This window comes from Cimex lectularius, unplaced genomic scaffold (assembly GCF_000648675.2).
Source record: "Cimex lectularius strain Harlan isolate CLEC.00 unplaced genomic scaffold, Clec_2.1 scaffold5, whole genome shotgun sequence".
Taxonomy (NCBI): Eukaryota; Metazoa; Arthropoda; class Insecta; order Hemiptera; family Cimicidae; genus Cimex; species Cimex lectularius.
In genome coordinates this window covers 3,223,399-3,242,698 of record NW_019392993.1, presented here as the reverse complement: position 1 = coordinate 3,242,698, position 19,300 = coordinate 3,223,399, and the positions used below count along the sequence as shown (strand labels likewise).

The following is a 19,300-nucleotide window of genomic DNA, read 5'->3' as shown; positions in this document are numbered from 1 at the left end:
TGCAGACTCCCAAGGCATACATATTGTGGCAGAAACAAGCCTGTTCAGATATTGCAAGGAAGAAGAAAAGACATCAGAATATGTCCTCTATTAGCGCAAAGCCTAATATTCTTACTCCCGGGAGAGGAATTTGAAATGAACACATGAAAAAGCTTTGGGATCTGGTAAAAAGCCTTAAGCTTAATGAGGAGCTCTAAACAAGAATGGAGATGCACAATAGCCCAATACTGGTCACAGCACACAGATTGTAAAGGGCAGGCACCAACTGTAATCTATCTATTTGATATTTTTTAAATTATTTTTGTAATGTTTTATTGTATAGTAAGGTTTAGTCATGCTGTGGATTTATATGACACAGAAAGATTGAATTTCTCTTGTCACTTGAGGAAGGGCTAGTAGTGTTTGCTGTCATGCCACAAAGTGATATCCATGATGTGTGCACAACTGGTCAGTGCATGAATACTGTAAGATGAAGACTTTCTGATGCTGACTTACAATAAAGATGACCTGCCTACCACATTTCAGAACTTCAGACAAGACATGGTTGTTTTGCGAGAGATCTACTGGATCGAGCAAGATTGGAAATTTTATTTTATGTTCAGTCTAGGTTTTTCCAAGGATGACAGTGTAATTAATATAAAACTGCATAATATGATCATATGTTAATATATTTGAAGTATTTTATGAATAAATGTGATTCACATTATATCTTTTTTGTATTACTGTAGCATAGATTTCAGCAACTAAATTCAAACAAGCATCCCTTTGCCATTCTACAGTGCCATGCAAAAATAACAGTCCATCATTTCCCATGGCATATGTGTTTGTTGTGTTATTGAACAAAAATCCTTAGGCCACTTCCATGGAGAAATTTCGAGCATGCATTGATATACGAGAAGGTAGCAGGAACGCAAATCATAGTGAGTCCCTAAAATTATAATTCTATCTCAATTAAAGTAGGCATGTAAAATTACGTAAAAATATTGTTACCTCAGTAATAAGCAGCTTAAGATTCTAATAAACCCAGTTCTTCATAATTTTGGATAAAATATTTTCAATGGAATTAATTCATGTGCTTTTATGTAATTTAAACCATATGTTGAAAAACTGATTGTTCAAATAACAAAATATAACACCATGCTATCCACATAGCGTACAAATCTATTCATGTTTACAATTAAACAAATAAATGTTTGTTTGAAAATTAAAAATTATTTTTACCTAATAATGTACACCATGCACATACATATTTCAGGATAAATTCCAAACGTTTTCCCTACAATTTGGTACCATGTTGCTCTTTCCATTTATATTGTTGGTATCCAATTTACTTCTCATAAGAATGGTACAGGCTCAAAGGCACTACTGCCTATCTGAAGATCTAAACCCAAACATGCTCTTTGGGTCTAACACAATATATGAGACAACACGAGGAAAAGTTGAACATAATCTCTTGCCAGGTAGAGCCTGTACATAGAAATGTTAGATTATTCAAAGAAATAAAATAAGTTTTACAGAGTGTGAAGTAAAGGCGATTTGGACATTAGTACGGGTCGGTTCACATTACCCAAGAAAATCTGATTTTAAGATGTGGGAGAAAATGAATGAAATGAAAGACGTGATTCTCAGCAATCATAGAACTAAAGCTAGTAAGATAAAATGTTTTTTTAATCATTTGTTACATTTTATAACATTTATTTTTTGTCTGAACAAATACAAAATTAATATATGAACCACTACACTCAATTTTGTTTAATTGTTTTTTTTTTGTATTAACTCTAAATTTGTAATTTGGTCATTGATATCCCCACTGTAAGATATGTTTTGCTGTATTGCTGGGTTTGACCTACTGAAAACCACACTAGCCACCACTGATGGTAGCACAATGGCAAAACACATCTGATAGACCAACCCAGCAGATATAGGCAGACCAAAAATGACTGGTAATGACCAAAATATAGGTCCATCACCTTCAGACCACACAGAGAAATCTCACAATCGCTAAATTTCTTGTAGTTTGGTCATTTCTGTTGTTCTGGTCTGCTTATCTGATGTTTAATTGCAACTGAAAGATTGAGGCAGTTCAGGAAAATCAGAGGTGAATAATTCTTCAAACCCTCCATTTCATCTGTCTGCAGAGTTCAATAAAAAAAAATAATCTCACATTCTAAATTGCTTGCTCTTTGTACAAGGTGCTGTATTTAGTTAAACTGAATTAATTCAAATGAATATCTATTTTTTTCTATAGTTTTTTCTACATAATCTTTATTTTAACGATTGCAGGAGGTTCACTATGCCCCAGAGATCTTGATGCACTTGAAAGTTGGTATCCAGTATTGGATATCACAAATGAAAATATGTTGAACAAGGTTGGAATGTCAGAGACAACAGAGATTGGCAAAGATTTGGTGAAAATGTACCCAAAAGTGTTTAAAAATATGAGTGTCCCTGCTACAGTAATGGTATATAAATTTAATAACAATTTATGTTGTATTAACTTATGGTCTGTAACTTGATCAGTTTTTTTTCTTTCAAAGTATGCATATAGCAGCCAAAACCCAGCAAAACAAACTGCTCAGGTTTTTCTTGATGGGATGAGGCTTGCAGGGTCAACAGCGAGGGTTATAAATCTTGGAGAGTTTTCCGCACTTTCTGTGAGTGGTCTTATTTTTATTTCTGATAATATTTGGTACGTTTCGCCTCGATTGTTACATTCCAGGTAGATCAATCGTGCCCAAAATACAAAGATTTCTTAACATCTCCTGAGAACCTAAAAGAATCACGGATGTACAAAGCTCAAATGGAGATAAAAGAGATGCTGAAAGAAGTCAGCCATCGCCTTGGCTACTCCTACGATCTCAATTTTGGTATAAAAAAAAAAAATAAAATAAATAAATAAAAACCGTAAATGTACTGATATTAAAGTTATAAATCTGTTTCAGATGTTGTCTTCCAAATGTATAAACTTTGCAGTTTTGAAACAGGCGCATATCTTGGCAAGATTTCACCGTGGTGTGCAGTATTTGAAAAACGCCATTTCAAGGTTATATTTCAATTAATCATACCCAACAGAAATATAACAAACAATTATTTCTTGATTCTTATTATTTTTATTGTTGGATTTTTCAGATTTGTTTGGGTTTGAATGTGGAAAGTTCCATCACAGTTGGGAAAGCATAAATTTATTCAAATCCAAACAAATATAACATATTACTGCTCAAATGTTCAGTGAACGACTGAATGTTCATTGTACAGATTACAGCATTAGATAATACATTTCATATAGAAAAGTAAAATAATTATAACAATTATTATTGTTACAATATGATAACTAAGTTATTGTCATTACATATCACAATTTCAGATATTTCAAAATGACGAAGATATAAACAGCTATTACACTATGGGTTTTGGCAGTACGTATGCACCAAGACTTGGTTGTCCAGCGATAAAAAACTTATTCCAAATATTGGGGTAATTTACACAATAATATAAAGCTTTGAGTAGTACATTGAAGGAAATCTTTTAAAAGGGAAATAACAAAGCATACACCCGACGACCCACAAGTGACAGTATTGTTCGCACATAGTAATACTTTACGGTTTGTCCTGACTGCACTGGGTATCGCTTGGGACTCGACAATTTTAACTGCAAGGAATGTTGACGTTCGAGAAGACCGAATGTGGAATTCATCTTTGATGGTGCCATTTTCAGCTAATCTCCAAGTCGTTTTGCACAAGTGAGTGTCAATATTGTTAGGCATGATTGCAAATTTCATCGATTTTGGTATTTCATCTAGGTGCCAGAATTACAAGGTGACTTTCATTCTCAACAATTACAAAGTCCTATACTCAACTTGCAACTCGACAAAATGTGATTGGGATGTTCTACGAGATGAATATGAAGACATCATTGACCCTTTGTCATGTAATTTTGACTTTTGTTCTCATCAGCTTAACAGTATTGGTCACAACACGCATGTCCATTTCTTTGTGACTTTACTCGTAATGTTTAAAATAATTTGGTGACAACACATAATAAAATATCAAATTTTATCACGATGTACGAGATTGTGTTTTATGATGTTATGCCAGTTTGCAACTAACTCAATTTTGAATTTGACAGTACATATTGTAAAACTTAAAAAGAGTAAGTATTATAATATATAATGGCAAATTGCATAAATAAGAGCATTATATTGTTTTTATTTATTTATAAAGTTATATTCCAAGTAATAAACAAAAGCTCCTTTATAAAAAAAATCCTTTTTTATTAACATTTAAATGAGTAAAAGATAAAGGTATTTATAAATTGTACAAAATATAAATTAAAGTCGGTTTTATTTTGTCAACTGACAAAATACAATTGAAAAGTCCTACAAAAACAGGACAATTCTACAAATAAATGTTATGCTTAAAAATAATTTGTTTTTTTACAATTAATTATAAATAGGCAATTTACAAATATCACCAACCATTTGATTAATATATAATTCAAATATTGTATACACAAAAATGAAATAAAAATTTAAAAGAAAATTTTGATAAACTGAATAAATAAATTCCAAGCAAAATTTACATTTATGTACACATGATCAGCACTTGTTCAGTCCTCTTCATACCAATTATAAAATGTTCTCTTGTTATTTTAAAAATGGAATGGCCACAAAAATGAACGGTTTACTTAATTTATGATCGCCCACCAAATTTCCACAATCTGAGACATATTTCAAAAATTAAACCCCTGGACATTTAAGAGCACAAAATAAAACATCAATTCACTTTTAACAAAACAAATAAATAAGCAGTTGAGTATAACCTAGGGATTTAGAGTTCCAGCCTTTAAAAATTCATTTGACTAGAATAAATTGGGGGAATTTAATAAAAATTAAAAGTGAATCTAAGGTTAATCCCTTCACAAACAAATAACAATGTATAAAAAAGGTCCAATTAAATGTATCCAGGAGATTAAATTTGCCCGTTGTTAATTTACAACCATTTGCTTTTTTTGTCATGATGGGGGTTCCTCTTTAATCTTAATATCTGTTGGCATGATAATTGCACTTTTGGATTCATTCTTTTTCCTGTTTCTCCGCCGAGGAGCTGCAGTCGGCTCAGAGGAATCATCCGAACTGACAGACGAATTCTTCCTCCGCCTCGATGCACTATGTGGAGACGCTTGAGTTGTAGATGTTGTTGACGATTCAGAATTGTTCCGCCGCCTTTGATTCTGAGGTGCAGCTTGACCAGGTGTAATAAAACCAAAGTGTTCTTCTATGTCTCTCATTCGCACCTTCCATAGAAGGTTCTGCTGTTCAACTACATCAGGGTACCTAAATATTTTTATTAAATAAAATCACAATATATTGAATTTAAAAAAAAAATGAATGTTACTAAATATAAAAGATATACAGTAGGGCCTGGTTAAATTAATAACAAATTATCCATTTATGTACAATACATTTTGGAATGTTACCTTTTCATAAATTCCCCATCAGGTTGAAGCCTGAACTGCCACAGTTTGTTGCGCTTAAGAACACCAACTTGGCTCATGATTTCTTTAACTTCTTCAAATGGTAAAGCAATTACACTTCCAAGGTTTTTACGTTCCAAGGTTCTACCTTGATGAAATTCATGCAGCTATAAAAGAAAAATATATATTATTTTTCATACTTCTAGATACACATAAATTCACTGACATACGATATAATCTCGTGAGTTTGCCATGACCTCTTGGGGAATCCCATTCTTAGGGCCTCTGTAGAGCAAGTCACTCCGGAGGACCCAATTGCCAAGCACCAAAACAGCACATGTTTGGAGGCATTGAACCACTTTGTCTAAATCCATGGAAAGCAACCAGCTTAATTGAATTGCACCAGTTACTTTCACTGAAAATAAAAATAAATAAGCTTAATATAACTTCTATTGTAAAATTATTATGTAATTAACTTACCTTGATCTAGAACTTTCCTAACTTGATCTTGCTCACTAAGTTCCTTTAGACTATTGATTGATGTCAAATGGTCAGGTAACTCTGGTATGTCTTGGTTAGTCTCGACTTCTTTAGGAAGAAGGTTATCTAAATAACTCTCACAAGAAAGTTCCATTGGAGTTTCGAATTTTCTCTGTGTACCCACACAACATAACCTTTCTCGCTCAAACTAACATGTAAAAACATAAATAATTAAATTGACCCGCAACATGACACAAATGTCCTATTTCAATTCCCTTATTATTCTAATTTATCTAAATCACAACTTTTTGTTATTGATTTCTTTATTTTACTGTTCTCCCTAATTTTAAATATTATACAGTTTGTCCTTTTTAGATGGCCTAGCTGAATTTCTCTTGAACCAATGACCTTCAAAACACAAAAAATAGGTGTTTAATATTTTTTAACTTTGTTTCAAAGTATGGTGATTAGTGACCATTAGTCGATAATTATTCAGAAATCGTGAGATGCGGTCTGGTGTGATGTAGGTTTCAGAAAAACATTTTCTTTATTGTGCCAACGTTTCGATCTTTATTGAGATCATCTTCAGGGCTCAAAGTGTTTGTCTTCTGTGTAATTGTGCCATTCTTGCGTGTCGTGTATTTGTTTCAAATGTTTACCTTTTTTTTGAAGAAAAATTATACAGGGTACCTCAGGCTCAGTTCAACTTCAAAATTTCATACGACCCAATACATCTTGACAGAGCATTTTAAAGGAGTTTTTGCACTGAAAACAATGGCGCAATTGGATTTTAAATTTGTCAATAGTTGACAAAATTATGGCCAAAAGTTTGAAAAAACGCATTTAGTTTGTTTCGTTGTTAATTCCAAAAATTGGCTTCTTCACTGAAGTAAACATTAATTGCCTTTATTGTTTACATTCTGTCATTGTTTAGCAAACAAACATTACGAGAGCAAATTCTCTTAATTCCTGGAAGTAAATAAATTTTACAATAATACCTATTCGTCACATTTAGTGTCAGGATGTATACGGTCATATTTGAAATTGTGAAGTTGAACTTGGTCTGAAGTACCCTAAGTACAATTTCTCCAAAAAAGGTAAAAATTTAAACTAAACTAAAAAATATTAAACACTTTTTTTTTATAGCATCATTGGTTCCAGATAAATTCAGCTGGGCCATCTAAAAAGGACACCCTGTATTATAATAGAATTTATATGAATACAAAATTTACATAAGCGATTGTTGACTATTTTGGACATATAATGTACAAGAATGTAGGCGTGAGAAAAAAGAAAAAAAAATCAAAACTTTATCAATTACTTTTGCCAATGGTGATTCATCTTCATGATATTTTGTTGAATACCATGGCTCGTTACTGGCTTTTTCGCAGTAGTAATTGTAACTGGATTCTCGTGCTTTTTTGGATTTTTCCGTTTCCACTTGTGCAAACTGTACATGGACCAGTCTTGCCTCTTCTTTGTTTTTTGTTTCGTCTTCTATAAGCAAATTGGTAGTCAGATTTCCACTTTTATAAATCTATTTATTTTTGTACTCGCCTTTTTGGTCAGACTCTTGATTTGACTTATGCGAGAAGGTTGGAAACATAGAGACTATACCTCTGATCGGGGATAAAATTAATTGCCTTCTATTCATAACACCGATTGCAAAGTTATCCCTATTTATATTGGCTTTTTTCGACTCTAATTTTATTTTGTCCATAATCTTCCTGCAATCAAAAAACATAAATAAATTAAAACCTTAAAAAGAGTCAATAACTACGATCCACTTACATAGGGTAAGTCCTTGACGAAGCTGGTTTATCTTTGTCAACAATCTGAGCCAAGTGTTCGCCTTGGGCTTTGTCATAGTTAGCATTTTGGGTGTCCAAAGATACCTCCAAGACAACTTCTTGATTCTCAGGTTTGATCTGGCTCTAAAAACATTAACCAATATTTAGCGTCTTTTAGAAATTTAAAACCAAAAATATCTTACTTTGATCACATTGTATTTCCCAACAGAAGCAGCTGGTTGTACTGGATACTGATATACAAACAGATTTTCCGAAAGATCATGGGTTAAAAATACAGGTATCTACAAAAAATTTCCTTAATTATTTATGCAAAATATATGACAAAAGATTTAAGGAATAATTAATTAAAATGAGATGCTTAGGTTAAATCTTTGTTATGTACATCCTAATTTATTTATCTCTACATCAATAAGTCAAATTTCAATCAAATGTAAAATTAGATTCATCAACTTTATTTATGTACTTGACTTGGGATTCTTTACATGGTAGTGAAGGTTTTCTAATATTTCATCCCTGTAATTTGGTCATTATTGATCTTTCAGTCTGATTATCCTCGTTTGGGTTGGTCTGTCAGACATGTTTGGACATTTGACCATCTTCAAGTGTGATCAGTAATGACTAAATTACAGAAAGCACATGGAGATTTCATTCCTGTTTATAATGTTTATGTTTTAATTAGCTTCAGCTTTTCACCAATGTTTTATTGTCTCTTTTGAATTCAAACTGAAAAGTATGCTAGAGGGGGGAATTTATGCATCGCTTTTATTTATCAAAGTATTTATGTATAAAACATTAAATCTACATAGAATAGGCCCGCATTGCATAATTTGATAAACTGGACTATGGTTTATAAAGATTAAAACGCTCTAAAAACAATATGATTAGTCCATTGGATTTCGTTCTTTCTAAATCATTCTGTTTGACTGAACTAGCAAGAATAGTACAACCAAATGATCAGTAACGATTAAATTACACGGTTGATCACCTTGCTCAGGCAGAAACTAGCTTCACTCTCACAATATTATTATCAATCTAATGTTATATTTACATTAATAATAATATATTCTATCTTACATAAAAAAGAGATATGATCAATTCATACATGAAAAAGTAGCCTTAGAATTTACCCTAATTGGCCACTAATTTTACATAAATTAATTATTCTGTAATTTTTAAGCCGAATAAGGAGGCGTAGTTTTTAAGACATTTCTGGAAGAGAAATATTTTAAAAGGAATTTCCTTTAAACCAGGTAATAATTATAAAATAAATCAAAATAATAGTTAACTTATGCTTGAAAATTATCTTAAAAGATAATCTGATTAATCTTTGAATCTTGGGGATATCAAAGATTCAAAGCAATAGAAAAAGTACAGGTATTTCTTTATTAGAAAAGTACTCACATTGCCTTCTTGTATGCCGAATTATTTCTATAAATTGGAAATTGCTATTTTACATCTTTAAATTTTATTTTTCTTACACAGTAAGTTCTGGTTTCTCCTGATTTAAGAGGATTAAAATCACCTGTTCTTTGGAACGATTTACTTAAATTTTTTTAATTTTTTGAATTAAAACCTGATGAGTGTGAGACCTCCTGTGGTCTGCAGGGTGAACACATAATTTGGTTGTTACTGAACATTTTGGTCTGCCCACCTTCACTGTTCCGATCTGTTAGTTGCATTTTGGTTAACCAGAACAGTCGAAAATGAATAAACTACAAGAAATTTAAAAATTGTGAGATTTCTCCAAGTGAAAACGCAATTCGGTTGTTACCAATCATTTTGATCTGTCATAAACTTTTAGCATTTTGCCAACATCAGAGGTGGTTAAGTATGAATTTCAGTGTGTCAGACTCAGCATTGACAATGGCAAATTATCAAAATGTATCTGGCAGACCAGCACAGAACAAAAAAATTATTGGTAACGACAAAATTACATCATAAGTAAATATGTAAAGTAATTCCTGTCATACAGGAGGGCTTAACGTCCAACTAACTGTTGTGTGTTGAGGATGAGATGTCAAACTGCTTTATCATAGTTTTTCATACCATTATCAATTAAAAAGCCATGGGCTCTGCTGGGATTCGAACCGCAAATAGTGTGGCAAATACGAGTCACTCTTCCTAACCACTCAGCCACTGCAGTCCGCAAAAACACGTGTTTAAGACTCTATCACTTAATGAGAAATTTAAGGATCTCTGGCTTTCTTTGGTATTATGTACTATTTTGATGAACTCTTAAGTCTGAATGATGTGGGATAATGCTTTATGAGATAATGTGTCTACTAAATAATAAAATAATTTCTAACATTTTAAAATATAAAATCATAAATTAATAATTAATTAATTAATCCATTTGTTTTAATGGTCTAATTGACCAAATTACTTATTTCAATTAATTATTCTTTTTATGTAAGGTCTTGGTTGAGATGAAAAAGTTAGAGTCACAAGCAGGATTCGAACCCACGACCTTTGGCTCAATACACCGCTGCTCCGGCAGGCAAAGTAATTTCACCATACAATTTTACGGGAAACATCAACCAATCTTTCTCTACATGCCGGACTATTAGGCATGCCAATCAATGCCACTACTCCAAAATAAAATTTTATTAAAAAGTACAAGGCACTGATACCAGAACGGGCAAATCCCTACTGGTACACTGATGGTTCCAAAATCGACAAGGGCACAGGAGCTGGAGTCTTCGGGATGAATCCAAAGACCGAACTGATGGTAAACCTAGATGTTACAGTTTTCCAGTCTGAAATCATAGCAATTGAACACTGCGTCAGGGGAAAAAAAAGGGTGAAAAATAGCCATCTTCTCATACTGTCAGGTAGCACTAAAGGTCCTAGCCTCATACGAGGTGAAAGGAAAGAGTGTTTCGAACTGCATTGAAGCCCTGACGGAAGTCAGTGGCACTAATGATCTGACGCTGGCATGGGTCCCTAGGCTCTCAGGGCATAAGAGGCAAAGGTTAACATGTTGGCAAAAGAGGGAGCCAATATGGACTCTCTAGGTCCTGAACCCTAGTGTGGCTTAGCATCTTGCCACAAAAGATGATACATCTTAAAATGGATACTTAATGAGTCCAAAACCTGGTAGAACAATACCACAGGCATTAGGCACGCCAAGAGATTCATAGAAGGACCATCTGCAAAACATACAAAGGAATTACTGGAAGACAACCGCAACCGAAGCAGGATTATGGTTGAACTCCTGACAGGGCACTGCCACTTAAGAAAGCACATGCACTGGATAGGAGTACAGACAGAAAAAACACTATGCAGATACTGCCAGGAAGAGGAAGAGACCGCAGAACACATTTATATTTCTGTGAAGGTCTATGTAGGTGCAGGTTCATGCACCTAGAATAGGAAAAACCACAAGCAAGATACTACACTAAGGAGCTGCCAGCAAGGTCATGGAGGTTGATTTACAACCTGAAGCTGTCCAGTGGGTTATAAGAAACAGGGGAGCACAATAGATCTTCCCAAGTCGAGGAGCAGAAGGCCTTGCAGCTGCCTTTTTAATCCCTATCCCTACATGTCGGATATATGTGGGCTTTGGGTTAAAAGTAAATGTCCAAGTGTCAACCTTGCATGGCCCATCCCCTCTTCTCTGAAGGCCACCTATCGACACTTTATATGACTGAAAATTCTCAGTCTACCTGGCCCATTGATGCTGGTACTTTCTTTTAATCATACTGTTTAATCAAAGGGCAAGATTGCAGTGGTCAGATCTGGAGGTTGGGACATAGCCACCTTGCCCGCCTTTTTTGACCCTCCAGACCTACTTCCTCTATTAAAATTTACAGTTTTTTAATTACTTATTGCCTTATGGAAGGTAAAGTTTAAGGTTGGTTCACAACACTTCGAAGTTAAGCTAATTACTTGAAACAACATGCACTATAATCAACAATGATGCTGAAAAAATGCAAGAACAAAGTTTTAATTAAATCAATCACATTGTTTTGTTGTTTTTGTTTAGTATGCAATGCATGAGTACCATGCGGCAAAGAATGGTATGCATGACCGAAAGTAGTACATAAAGTATAATTAATTAATAAAAATGACAAATCATTACTCATTCAGCTTCACAATTGTTAATACTTCTATCTGGTGAAATTATTGACGTCATTTCAAAACAACAGTTCACCACTGTTAGAAATAAAGTAAATTATAATTTTAATAAATGTAAAAAAAACAAGTGTTATGATTCAATAACTGAACAACCAAAAAAATGCCAGCTAAAAGAAATTGTTAAAAATCAAAACCAACCACATTGCTTTGTTGTATGTAACGCACGAGTGCCATGCAGGGCAGCATGGCTAACATGCCATAAATTTGGCATTAGACGATACCATTCTCAACAATGCAAGTAATGTCAGGTAAAATTAAAGTTTTGCCAATTGAAACGACGTAAGAATGTGCAAAGAAATACATCATATTAGAATTAAAAGATTTGTCCTTTCTACAGAAGATACCTCATCGATTACTGGATCGTCTTCGTCATCGGACATCATAGCAGTTGGTCATCAGCACAATCCCCGATCACACGGTCATCGAGCAGATGAAAATGTAATCACTCCACGTTTCTTAACCTTCAACCTAGTCAACAAAAATCGAACACCAAATGGATGAAACCATGAAACCGTAAGCTTCTCCCTTTGACCACAACTCTGGTATCACCTGTCATCCCCACTATGTATTATCGAAACAAAATAACTTACAAGTATCGATAGGTGAAAGGAATAATTAAAAAAAAATATATTACAATTTTATATATTAAACTCCTTATAATAAAAACTTATATAAACTCATAATCAAAATAAATGGTTGAAATAAGCAGTGATGGAGAGTCAACAATATGCATAAAACGTAACATAAACTCATTAGTATATGAAAAAGTAGCATTTCACATCAAACATAGCATTAACTTAATTTTATGCAAGATCATGTTGTCAATAAAGGAGCAAAGTTAAAAATTGTGACAGTGAATATGCTCAATTAAGATATGTGTGTGTGTGTGTGTGTGTGTGTGTGTGTGCATATATAAAACTGCTCATTGCATAAATTCATATCATAAATTATAAAACATTACATCAATTCAAAACGTATTCATTTTTCATAATCTATATCTATCATCTATAACACGTGCATTTTAATATGCAATAAAAATCCACAAATATGCCATATAATATGCACTAAAAAACTATCAAATATGAAATGATGGTGCACTAAAACAATTTCAAAAAAACTCATAAATATGCCATATAATTTGCACTAAAAAACTATCAAATATGAAATGATGGTGCACTAAAACAATTTCAAAAAAACTCATAAATATGCCATATAATTTGCACTAAAAATATTAAAATTCATAGGATAAATGTTAGAGACATTGCTTGACTAATAATTAACTCTTTTTGTTAACTCTTGACATTTTTTGGAGATCTAGTACCTATTCATTTTACAAATGGATCAAGTTATGGTCTTGAAGAAGAATGGAAATTCAGTTGCTAGTGTCAAGTTTTTGACCTATTTTAAGGTCATCATCAGGGCAAAACAACCTTAACTGTGTTCACAGATTGACATATCTTCAACATCATTGCAAACCATTACTGCCACTTCTAATACTGAAAACATATTCATTTTGAAAGGATATATAATAGAAAAAAGTCAGTCGTTATATTTGCAATACAATAAAGTGGAAAAATTATGGACTTGATTTATCTAGTGTTGGGGTAATTCAATGATCATTTACTGTAAAACCTAAATTATCTGTAGTTTTTATTGCAGTAAGTTTTTAGGCCTGATGGACTGTGTACAATTAATTAAGACATAATCGCTTCCTTTTAGATGCACGTTCCTTTTTAGACACCTTGAAACATTTGGATAATTCTATTTATACTTTTCAAATTCTAAACATGAAAAATTCCTTTTTGTAGGCCTGAAATAAACTTTTTTTAATAAAAATGTTTATGTAACATTTAAGAACAATTTTGATAAGGACACAGCATCTCTAAAACATTGGAAAGTGCATAAAAAAAAGAAGGACAATGTTAACAAATAATATAAATAAATAAAAATATCTAAAATTTAAACTCGCAAACCTGGAAAATTTTTTACTGATCAAGTTTTGCCCCAAGAGTGCAGATAAACTCTGCTGGGCACTCTACAAAAAGAAAAGCAGTTAAACATAAGCCCCAGCAACAAACTAACAACTATAATATTTAACGAAAAATAACAGATTGTAGATTGGAAAGAAGTTTAAACAAAAGGAAAATCATTCGGAGAATTATAAAAAACAAAAATGCTTTTAAACTAAAAATGTAATTAATATTAATTGTACTATTATAACAGCATTATTTTTTAAAATATTAATACAATTTATATTGATCATTTTTTAATGATTCAATTGACACCACCTCAACTGCCTGGAGTGATCCCATTGACTCCATGGTTCTGGATAGAAAATAGATCAATGGCCACAGGGGTTACACTTGACATGGATGAGGCAATAAAAATGACAAAAGGAATACCTCAACTAAATGAAAGGAAAGGTGGCTCCGACATTTGTGGGAGAACAACTCGCCTTATTTGGGGCCTCATTGTATGGTCAAAGTGAAGACACGGAGAGGACAACTTGTCATCAAATTCCTGACAGAACACAGATATTTCTGCTTGTACATCAGCAAGATGTGTAATTTTGGTGACTACCCGCAGGATGATGCTTCCACGCATCTTTTGAATGTGAATGGTGGGCACCAGAACACCTTCACTGAAACAGTCATGACAGATCACATCAGAATAGTGAATAGGTCTCTCAACAGCTGGACGGAGATGGTGGTCTTCAAAAGACAGCACTGGTACGAAATAAGGTGGTACCATCACTTGAGGTTGGGCAGAACAGGTGATAAATCTAGATCTGGAGGTGGCTTATAAGCCTTAGTGAGTGGTTCCATCCTGAAGTTATACTCATAATACGTCCAGATGGGAAAATAGCCGGGCTTAGGTAGGTTTTTTTTTAGTGAGTGCAAGTCAGACTCAACCGAGAGGGTAAAAAAAAAAATTATTCAACAGAAATTTACTTTTAAAAGTGTTTAAATTATTAAATTGGGTTAAGAAAAGAGTTCATTAAAAAAGAAAAGAAATTTTTAATTAATTACAATAATAAAACATCCAAAATAGACTGAAAAAAATAAAACAAAAAACAGTAGAATAAACCAATTTTATTTCTGGCAATAGAAAAATTATATTTCAAATAAATACAACTTTAAAGATGACAAACAGCAGGTAGTCTTTCAATGTTATTAAGTTATCTATCATTAAATACTAGAAGCAGAAGGTGCTGGCAGCAAATGCTTATGCACCATGTGCTCCTTATTTATCAAGTGCGTAGTATGGTTCAAAAGTCGCATTAGATCGGCCAAATTTCTGCCCCAGTCATTGAGAACATCATTAGGCTGCTGAGTCGCACTGAATGTCACGACACCAGCAGGACGGTCTGTTTTTGCCGTTACGGACTTATTAACCACCATTTCGCTCAGAGTCTCTTCAGTTTCCTGCAAATAAATGCATTAAAAAAAGTCAGTAGTATTATTTAAAAAAATATATATATACAAAAATACTAATCATACATCAACTGTCATATCAAGTAATTCAGACATTCTCTTCAAAGTGATTCTTGTGTAGTATTTCGCCATGACTCTGATGTTCTGGAAAATATCAATTTAAAAATTTATTGTCAATAATAAAAAAATAAATTAAAAGTATGTAAAAATGTTAAAGTGATAAACGTTCTTACATGTTCAACAACCCTAGATTTAAGCTGTTTCCAGCTTTTTTCTGCGAGTTCAGTCCCAGGCTTGAATACCCTTGCCGCTTGTATTTCATTAGTTCCATTTTCCAGAAGCGGCTGGTAGCGCTTATAAAACGCTTGCCATTCCATTAGTTCATGGGTCATGAAACTCTGCAAGAATTGCCTGTGGAATAAATTTTATTGTAATTTGCTTGATTCTTAAATAGGAATAAGAATGTAGTACTTGTATGGTGGTAACTGGTCAAGTGTCTTGTCATTCAGGACACGGTGTGCAAGATCTGACTGTTCATTGTCATATGGGGCTAATATTAAATGGATCACAACGTTTTGAAGAACATCCTGGCACTGCTGTTTATCATCTTGTACTGCAGGTGTTGCCAAAATTGCTCGGTAGTGTTTGCATGTTGCTAAGTACAATCCTTCATGCTGATCCAGATCAATCATTAACCTAAAGAAAGTCAAAGTAAGAACAAATAATATGCAAATTTATATGTAATTAAGTGTAAATAAATTATTATAATCCACCAATTTTGAAAATATTTCCTTATATATACTTTTTTTCCCCCGGCTGGCTAGCTGCCTGTGCTACTAGCTGGCACCTCACATTTCTTCCACCTCACATTTTTATTTATTTATATATTTTATTTATTTATTTAATTAATTTTTTTTTAAGTTAGATTTTCTGTAGGAAGTCTGTTGAACTTTCTGGTTGTGTTCTGGGACGTTATTTCTACATTTTTAACCCTCCCACACATGGTGAAAAAGCTCTGAAACTATCTCATTCTCTAGCATTCAATCCTAGCCTAGCCTTTATGTGGGTTTCAGAGTACTACATACTCATTCCTCTGAAGACCCGCCAAATATCCCTATTGTCCAAGATAAAAATATCAAAGTACTGACTGCAAATCACCCAGTGATGAATGTATTTAATGATAAGTAACAAGGTCAAGCCCACAAACATCGATGTTTGCACCAGGAAAGAAGGAGAGGATGTCGGCAAACTTGAAAAGAAAATGTAATCCACATACTCATGAGAATAAACACATTACAGAACGTAGAACTGAACAAATGAGAAGAGAAAAAGGGAATACCACACTATATTGACATGTCAGGTCTGAAAAAATCAAAAATCTAACAGCAGTGGTTGAGGTATCGATGGACCCAACAGGGAAGACATTGACATGAGCTCATAACCGAAGGTAAAAGTCCCAAGGACAAATCCATCACACATATGGGCTTTTTTTTCAAAAACACCGGCATTTCTAGAGTTCAAGAGAAAAAATTCAATTAAGTGTTCTTTTTATCTTATATTATTATACTATTTTACTATCTTAATTGAAATAATTAATGTGGTCAATTATAACCACTAAACATGTCGCACATCTACAAGAAAAGTGACACAATTGAAAACTACTGATGGTTCTGGCTCTTCAGATTTCACTTACAAATCTGGCAAGCTTGAATGCTCAGCTTCAAAGTTGCAGGTCAAAAATATTACAGAAAATCTAAATATTGTAAATACTGAATTATCAAATTATATTTTATGTGAAAAAATAAGATTGCATGTCCTTAACTGAATCTAACAATACACGTTAGTTCTTATGCTGTTTTTCTTTTCATTGAAAGCACATAATATTAATTTAAGGATTATTTTAGTTTTCAATGTTAGAAGTGTCGATCAATTTTGCACTTTTACTGTTGCTGCCAAGCTTTTGACCTATTTAAAGGTCATCATAAGGGCTTATAATTAATGTCACATTATGAAAACAATTGTACAAATATGTTTTTTGTAAGAATTTTTAAGCTTGTTTGTTAGGTTTGTATGTTATCTCAAAGAAATTAGTGACCTTAACGCCATTCATTGACCACCACTATTATACAGCAAACAAATTAACTTAAATTACTGAGTCAATATATGCAACCAAAGTGTTACAACTCAAAAAAACGGTAATATTTTATGGGTAGTACAGCTGTAAAATTTTCTTTTGTTGAGTTGTGTCACTTTTCTTGCAGGTGTGCAATATATGGATTAATATAATAATAATAACTGATTTTGATTTAATTCAGATTTGAACTGATCTTCGCAAAACTTTATCCCTGTGACAAAACAGTACATGTAAATATAAGTAGAATAAAAAATAAAAATTCCCCCCTCGATTCCTCAGGTTTCGCTTAATCCATCAGTTTCCAAATTTTATTCTGGCCCAATTGCAATGGATAAGTGTCAACTATGCTATTAGAACAGGGAGAATGAAGAGTTAAAGAAAAATAAATTTGAGAAAAAACACTCGAATTACTAATAGAAATTGTACTTTTCGTGAAAGGACATAAAGCAGAATCAATATAAAATAGATCTGGTTAGATCATGGATGCTATGAAAGTAACCCAAGTTTGTTTCAAATAAAGTCAGCCACTTGAATTCTTAAAATAGTAATAGTTTTACACTAAAACAATACCTATAAAATTTAAGTTTAAGATCCTGTGTATCGTTTTCCTCAAAAAATTTTGGATTAATTTTCTTTGCAATGATCTGCGTCCTGATGTAATCTTTTTTTAAAAGGCACAATCTCATTTGTTCTAAAATTAATTCAACCTAAAAACAGAAAAAAATAATGTAAAAAATGAAAAAAATTCTAAAAAGATTTGATTTACCTTTTCTCTTTTACTCATGGATCCGTATGTTTCGACCTGAAGCTCTTGCATTATGTTAGCAGCTTCGTTAATGTTACCCTCGAGCTCCTTCATTTTCGCCAACTTATGCGTAAGCCTTGCTCTTTCTACTTCAACGTAAATCTTGAATAATAATTGTAAAAAAATTAAAGAAAAATTGCCAAAATACTTTTCCAACTTGAATGTACCTTTCCTTCTGTTACCGATCGCAAGACTTCAATTAGCTTGAGCTGCGAATCCTTGGTAGGCATCTGGTCAACGTACTCGCAGCATTGCTGAACCATTTTCGTGACTGCCTGCTTCAACTGCGATCGCCTCTTCGACATCAGCACAATGTTGTCGTACAACGCCAACCAGTTCTTCGCTTCAAAACAAAGCTGAACTATGGCAACAAGGACTCTGCTGGTACTCCAAACATCAGCTCCCTGTACATTAGAAATGGTTTTAGGGTGGAAATAAGGTCTTTTTAATTTAAGTTCGAATTACCGTTCTAGTTTGTTTTTCGAGACTGATGAGGACGTCCAAGGCATCATGCAGTTTTCCTTCTGATGCCATTTTCTTGCACTCGGCTATTTTTTCATCGCAGGTCGCCGAATAATCCACTTCCATTTTCATGATTTTTCCACCGTTGTCGGTGACCAGAGCCGCTGGATCTACCATTTTTTTTCTGTGGCGTATTAAAAATATTTAAAAAAATTATATTCCTGAGGTAGATGAACAAACGGAGAAATTGTATATGAAATAATTGTTGCTTTGAGCTGTTGAAACTTACAGAAATACTATAACAAGATAACTTACAGTGGGCAATGGGATAACCTTTAAAATTATAAACAGCTAAGTCACCGAATCCGAATTAACCTGCCAATTCACAGAATTTCCCTCGGTACTTCGTGCGCTTTCTCATGAACAAAACGACCATCAAGTCGAATTTAATAATAATTATAACAATTTTATTAATTAATAGACGAATGAGAGCGAAAAAAATTATAGTTGTGTAAAATCAAAACTAATCGATTTGTGGACTGTGTTAGAGCCGTGGTAACAAGAT

The 19,300-nt window shown here is 33.1% G+C and overlaps 3 protein-coding genes and 2 long non-coding RNA genes across 9 annotated transcripts; 2 read left to right on the top strand and 3 right to left on the bottom strand.

Annotated features, from left to right (window-relative positions):
* The first annotated feature begins 644 nt into the window (after positions 1–644).
* On the top strand, positions 645–4,061 carry LOC106666202 (multiple inositol polyphosphate phosphatase 1-like). 3 transcript variants are annotated; one of them, XM_014393220.2, is made up of 10 exons: positions 645–920; positions 1,256–1,460; positions 1,518–1,649; positions 2,284–2,462; positions 2,538–2,654; positions 2,720–2,867; positions 2,943–3,043; positions 3,365–3,474; positions 3,533–3,739; positions 3,800–4,061. In XM_014393220.2, exons 2-10 carry the CDS (start codon positions 1,292–1,294, stop codon positions 4,026–4,028), a joined length of 1,392 nt encoding a protein of 463 aa, XP_014248706.1. In that variant the 5' UTR covers positions 645–920; positions 1,256–1,291; the 3' UTR covers positions 4,029–4,061. The 3 variants fall into 3 exon arrangements, with proteins under 3 accessions (XP_014248706.1, XP_014248708.1, XP_014248707.1); XM_014393222.2 differs by having other exon boundaries at positions 1,510–1,649; XM_014393221.1 differs by lacking the exon at positions 645–920 and having other exon boundaries at positions 1,110–1,460.
* Positions 651–1,098, bottom strand: LOC106666203. Its single transcript, XR_001340395.1, has 2 exons — positions 991–1,098; positions 651–928 (listed from the first exon to the last, which is right to left on the bottom strand). It is a non-coding gene; the product is annotated as an uncharacterized LOC106666203 (long non-coding RNA).
* An 832-nt stretch (positions 4,062–4,893) lies between the features above and the next one.
* Positions 4,894–12,512, bottom strand: LOC106666201 (DNA-directed RNA polymerase III subunit RPC5). Its single transcript, XM_014393218.2, has 9 exons — positions 12,245–12,512; positions 7,946–8,044; positions 7,744–7,886; positions 7,510–7,679; positions 7,274–7,449; positions 5,953–6,160; positions 5,703–5,887; positions 5,476–5,639; positions 4,894–5,332 (listed from the first exon to the last, which is right to left on the bottom strand). Exons 1-9 carry the CDS (start codon positions 12,281–12,283, stop codon positions 5,011–5,013), a joined length of 1,506 nt encoding a protein of 501 aa, XP_014248704.1. The 5' UTR covers positions 12,284–12,512; the 3' UTR covers positions 4,894–5,010.
* LOC112127975 lies at positions 11,112–12,403 on the top strand. The gene is made up of 2 exons (XR_002910808.1): positions 11,112–12,148; positions 12,238–12,403. It is a non-coding gene; the product is annotated as an uncharacterized LOC112127975 (long non-coding RNA).
* Positions 12,513–14,972: 2,460 nt separating the features above from the next.
* On the bottom strand, positions 14,973–19,298 carry LOC106666147 (26S proteasome non-ATPase regulatory subunit 12). 3 transcript variants are annotated; one of them, XM_014393101.2, is made up of 9 exons: positions 19,051–19,298; positions 18,739–18,919; positions 18,441–18,677; positions 18,235–18,375; positions 18,039–18,175; positions 15,806–16,030; positions 15,568–15,745; positions 15,401–15,478; positions 15,051–15,325 (listed from the first exon to the last, which is right to left on the bottom strand). In XM_014393101.2, exons 2-9 carry the CDS (start codon positions 18,910–18,912, stop codon positions 15,089–15,091), a joined length of 1,407 nt encoding a protein of 468 aa, XP_014248587.1. In that variant the 5' UTR covers positions 18,913–18,919; positions 19,051–19,298; the 3' UTR covers positions 15,051–15,088. The 3 variants fall into 3 exon arrangements, with proteins under 3 accessions (XP_014248588.1, XP_014248587.1, XP_014248586.1); XM_014393100.2 differs by having other exon boundaries at positions 19,025–19,107; XM_014393102.1 differs by having other exon boundaries at positions 14,973–15,325; positions 18,739–19,091.
* Between the last annotated feature and the right edge of the window lie 2 nt (positions 19,299–19,300).

Coding starts and splice junctions, on each gene's coding strand:
- LOC106666202 (XM_014393220.2), top strand. CDS start 1,292: ATGTTGCTCTTTCCATTTATATTGTTGGTATCCAATTTACTTCTCATA. Junction 1,461..1,517: donor TGAACATAATCTCTTGCCAG/GTAGAGCCTGTA, acceptor TAAGTTTTACAG/AGTGTGAAGTAAAGGCGATT. Junction 2,463..2,537: donor GTGTCCCTGCTACAGTAATG/GTATATAAATTT, acceptor TTTCTTTCAAAG/TATGCATATAGCAGCCAAAA.
- LOC106666201 (XM_014393218.2), bottom strand. CDS start 12,283: ATGATGTCCGATGACGAAGACGATCCAGTAATCGATGAG. Junction 5,888..5,952: donor TAGGAAAGTTCTAGATCAAG/GTAAGTTAATTA, acceptor TTTTATTTTCAG/TGAAAGTAACTGGTGCAATT. Junction 5,333..5,475: donor GATGGGGAATTTATGAAAAG/GTAACATTCCAA, acceptor AAAAATATTTAG/GTACCCTGATGTAGTTGAAC.
- LOC106666147 (XM_014393101.2), bottom strand. CDS start 18,912: ATGGTAGATCCAGCGGCTCTGGTCACCGACAACGGTGGAAAAATCATG. Junction 18,678..18,738: donor TCGAAAAACAAACTAGAACG/GTAATTCGAACT, acceptor TCTAATGTACAG/GGAGCTGATGTTTGGAGTAC. Junction 15,746..15,805: donor GACCAGTTACCACCATACAA/GTACTACATTCT, acceptor TTTATTCCACAG/GCAATTCTTGCAGAGTTTCA.